This window comes from Notothenia coriiceps, unplaced genomic scaffold, assembly GCF_000735185.1.
Source record: "Notothenia coriiceps isolate Sejong01 unplaced genomic scaffold, NC01 NC01_scaffold00035020, whole genome shotgun sequence".
Taxonomy (NCBI): Eukaryota; Metazoa; Chordata; class Actinopteri; order Perciformes; family Nototheniidae; genus Notothenia; species Notothenia coriiceps.
The window spans coordinates 1,608-5,681 of record NW_011367721.1 but is presented as its reverse complement, the minus strand read 5'-3'; the positions used below and the strand labels follow the sequence as shown (position 1 = coordinate 5,681).

The following is a 4,074-nucleotide window of genomic DNA, read 5'->3' as shown; positions in this document are numbered from 1 at the left end:
AGCACCAATTCCTGTGTGTTATTTGATTTTTCACTGCCATGCAATTCATGGCAAAAATCGGCGCTGGAATCAAAGGAGGAAGTTCGGGTTAAAGTTGGTAATATTTAGCGTACATTTTTCTGAACGCGCTAAGGTTTCCCGATTAATCACAAACGTTGAGGTTTTATTGTGGTTGCTGTAATCATCCGCTCTCTATGATGACTGTTTTAATTGTGATTCGATTTTGTGAGGGTTTGTTTTTACAGGATTCAGACTTCATGTTGTGGCTGTGAAGAGGTGTGAGAAACTTCCAGGGTTGCTTGACCTTCTAGCACTCAGAGATTCATGAGGCAGCGCTATTGATTTAAACAGGTGTAAAGGCCTTTCTCCTGCCAAGGAAATGTAATCATGTCAGAGGGCTCCCGGGTTATTGCACAAGACACTGTCACCGCCGCCATAGGACACTTTGGTGTCAGGGGGCCAGACAATATTCATTTTACTTTCACCTTATATTCCGGTGAAGAGGACATGCCGTTTCCTGAGAGAATGCCAGAACTAAAGCACTAAAAAAAGAGGTCAATAAGGACATTTTAGTCTGCTCGAATGAGCCCTTAATTCACTTTCTGCTCAATTCAGACTTAATTTATTCAGGATGCACGCTCATCTTCATTGACAAATCCAATAAAGTAGTTGTTTTCTCTGTTTACTGAGCCAATTCAGTTTTTAAGACGTATACTAAGTTTCATAATCAAAGCAACACAGTGTGGATTTCCATTAAATAGAAAGCATGCTTCCTCAAATCACCGTCATCTTAATCTAAATGTTACATTTCTTATGTAATCAATATTTCATATCAGTAGCAGTTCTACTTCAAAGTCATTTAAGGTCCACACGTTTCCCCCCCCCTGTGTGTGTGTGTGTGTGTGTGTGTGTGTGTGGNTTTTTCTCTCAAGTAGTTGAGTTGATTATGAACTAGAGCACTAAGAAGACAGCTAGAATATAGATGAATGGCACTACTAACATGCCTATATGACACACTTCAATGAAACACAGAGCTTTTGTTTGTTGCAGTGTTCTCACCTTGCGTTGGTTTTATTGTGCTTTTGAGACTTAATAGCATCTAACAATGATTACCACTCTTTACATCTTAAGAGAAACAAAGCCTATAATAAATAATTTTTGATTGTGATTTTCACCTTCAAATGCCAGGCCTTATGTTCATGTGGAGTCGAGTTAAATAAGAAATGAAAAGGCTTGGATTTTATATTGATTTTATTTTTTTCCTTTTCATAATGAAGTTATGTGAGCGTAACTGAGGCTATTGTGAAATCCTGCAGGAATGTGTTATTGCAGCAAGAGGCAGATTAGTCTCACTGAGCTCCCCTTTTCTCTCTCTCTCTCTCTCTCTCTCTCTCTAAAACACAGTTCAGTTCTCCATCAGGGAATATGGACCCTCCGATGAACACGTGGTCATGTCGCTCTTTCGCGACGGGGTTATTGAGCACGTGTACCCGGCTTTCTTCAAGACCCTGAGCCACCCAGACCATGTTGGCGTTGCTCTGAGCATCTGCATGGCCGGCTATGTGTTGGGAGGCAGCTCCTACTTCCAAGCTTTACTCTTTGGCAGTGCGTGGGCCGGCCTCCTTTATTACTGCTGCCACCAGATCTACCAAGGCTACCTGACCAGGAGGCTGAGCACAGATTTGTCCGACATTCGAGCCAACTACCTGGAAAACCCAGATAACGGTTTCTGGGTGGCAGAGGTAGACGTAGACGGCCAGCTCAAGGTGGTGGGGATGGTGGCGGTGAAGGGGGAAAGGGCAACAGAGGAAGAGGAGAGGTTTGATGAGTGGAACGGAGGAGCGATGGGAGGAGGATCAGAGGTCGTTCAAGATGCCGGTGATGGGAGTTTCGGCGAGTTGTCCCACATGGTCGTGGTGTTCCCGTGGCGACGCAAAAACCTCGCTTCACAGCTGACGAGGAAGGCCCTTGATTTCTGCAAAGAGCGAGGATACGGCCGGCTGGTAGTGGATGGCAGCTCGCCACAGACGGCCGCCATTGCCCTGTACCAAAAGTTTGGTTTTGTTCAAACGTCATCCCACAGTATCACACATGCCAATCGCTGGATCTCCAAACTGGCCAGAGTAAATGTGATGCGAATGGAGAAGCATATCTAATGGACTTACAACCTTGGCCCCTGATACCACAGCTTATGTACATTAAGATTATTTCAGTTCATTTATGCTTCGTTTCATTTAACGCATACATCGCTCAGTTGTGTGATACTCAAGCAATCATGTATACAGCTAGCTAGCTATCACGGCAGTTTGAAAAAGATGCATTAAATGTCATGTTTTTTCCACAAAGCAGCTTTAATGATCTCAGTATTTCTTCTTTCCTCGATGTATTATGCACCCCTGACAGTCCATTGCCCTGAAATATTGAAACAATTAATCAACTTCTCTGTGTAGTCAGATTATTTCATAATTTGCAAATGGGGGAACAATGCATCTCAATAAGGTATTTTACTAAACCAATTATTGGACATTAAACAGAACAAACTCAATTACCGATTGTTCTCCTGTCCACTAAGGAATCTAACAACATACGTGAGAAAGGAGAAATTAAGCAAGAGAACTTTCTTTTAAGCCTCTTTCCAGGGAGAAGCTGAATCCCTCAGAGGAATTAATGCCAGCTGACTTCTAAGACCTCACAACTCTTTGCTTAAAATACCAATGAAAAATGCAATTGTGTGTGTGTGTGTGTGTGTGTGTGTGTGTGTGTGTGTGTGTGTGTGTGTGTGTGTGTGTGTGTGTGTGTGTGTGTGTGTGTGTGTGTGTGTGTGTGTGTGTGTGTGTGTGTGTGTGGCATAAAAAGGGGATATAGAGTTCAGTACAACCCAATGAATTCAGGTCATCATACACAAGGCAACGATTATCGACACCAAACAAAGGAGAAAAAGCTTAAGTCTGTCCATATAAGTGGTCTTATGATAGGTGTGAGGAGGGACTGGACGGAGCAGAGTTGAACGGGCAATGGGATTTACTCTTTCATGGCAAAGAAACCGACATTTTGAGCAATATAAACACAAGTTTCCTGTCAACTATACTGCCTGATTTGAGTTTGCAGTGATGACAGTTTGACTGGAAATGAGCATTGCAAAGGCTCCTATTTAGATTTCGGTATTGTGCAGAAAATAAACTTTACAGCCAACCCACGTTCATCAGGATAATCTCCTGATTTTGGAAGCGTAAATGCAATCTGCAGAAATAAAAAGCTAACATAATGCTATAAACAAACTACATGAGTCCCATGCGCATCATCTCCACTGCTCACCTGAAGGCAAACTCATGTTGGTGTGATGACGTTTAGTTTTCTCACAGTCACTCGTCGTTAGCATCCCCGTTTTGTGACAGAAGACATTCACGAGTGGGGTATTTACTGATGTAGATTATGTAGTTGAAAATCTTTTATTAAGCTTGTGTTAACCAATTTATTTCAGGCTTCTACAAACATATACAAAAAAAACATTAACACCGGGACAAGGGAACCAGAAATGCTTAGTCTTTAGGACTCATTACGGCACAACTCGTTTGTCAGCAATAACCATTGTGCAGCATTCCCCCAAAAGGTGATTGGACTTTCCCAAATATTATCAGCACCACACAGTCCAGGCTTATCAGGAAAGAGTGTGTGTCCCCGGTAAGCCTATAAGGGCAAAACATCAAGCAAGCAGTGTGTGCAGTGACAGGTGGGCTGTAAATGAGTTTCAAGAGGGGGCACTGTATGGATGGAGCAGCTTGGCAATGAAACACACAGCAACACACACCGTCAAAAGCCTTCGGGCATCAATCATTCCTGCTGAGGCCGTCAGAAAAGAATTAGGCTGGTGGCCAGCAGGCAGGTGTTGAACTAGCCAGAGGAAGATGAGCTTTACTGCTGGCCAACCTGTTGTCATCCTCTCACAATTGCCAGCACAATTGGCCTCAAGGTAATGAGCGCTCGATTGTTATTCCTCACATCCACATGCTTCAGACGAGCCAGTTGCCGTTGTGAGAAAAAAAGCTTTGCAAACACTCAAAGTTAGAATAGCTG

The 4,074-nt window shown here is 43.1% G+C and overlaps 1 protein-coding gene across 1 annotated transcript; it reads left to right on the top strand.

Annotated features, from left to right (window-relative positions):
* The first annotated feature begins 1,401 nt into the window (after positions 1 to 1,401).
* Positions 1,402 to 2,580, top strand: LOC104962577 (N-acetyltransferase 8). Its single transcript, XM_010791028.1, has one exon. The coding sequence runs from the start codon at positions 1,452 to 1,454 to the stop codon at positions 2,154 to 2,156; it is 705 nt and encodes a 234-aa protein (XP_010789330.1). The 5' UTR covers positions 1,402 to 1,451; the 3' UTR covers positions 2,157 to 2,580.
* The last annotated feature ends 1,494 nt before the right edge of the window (positions 2,581 to 4,074 follow it).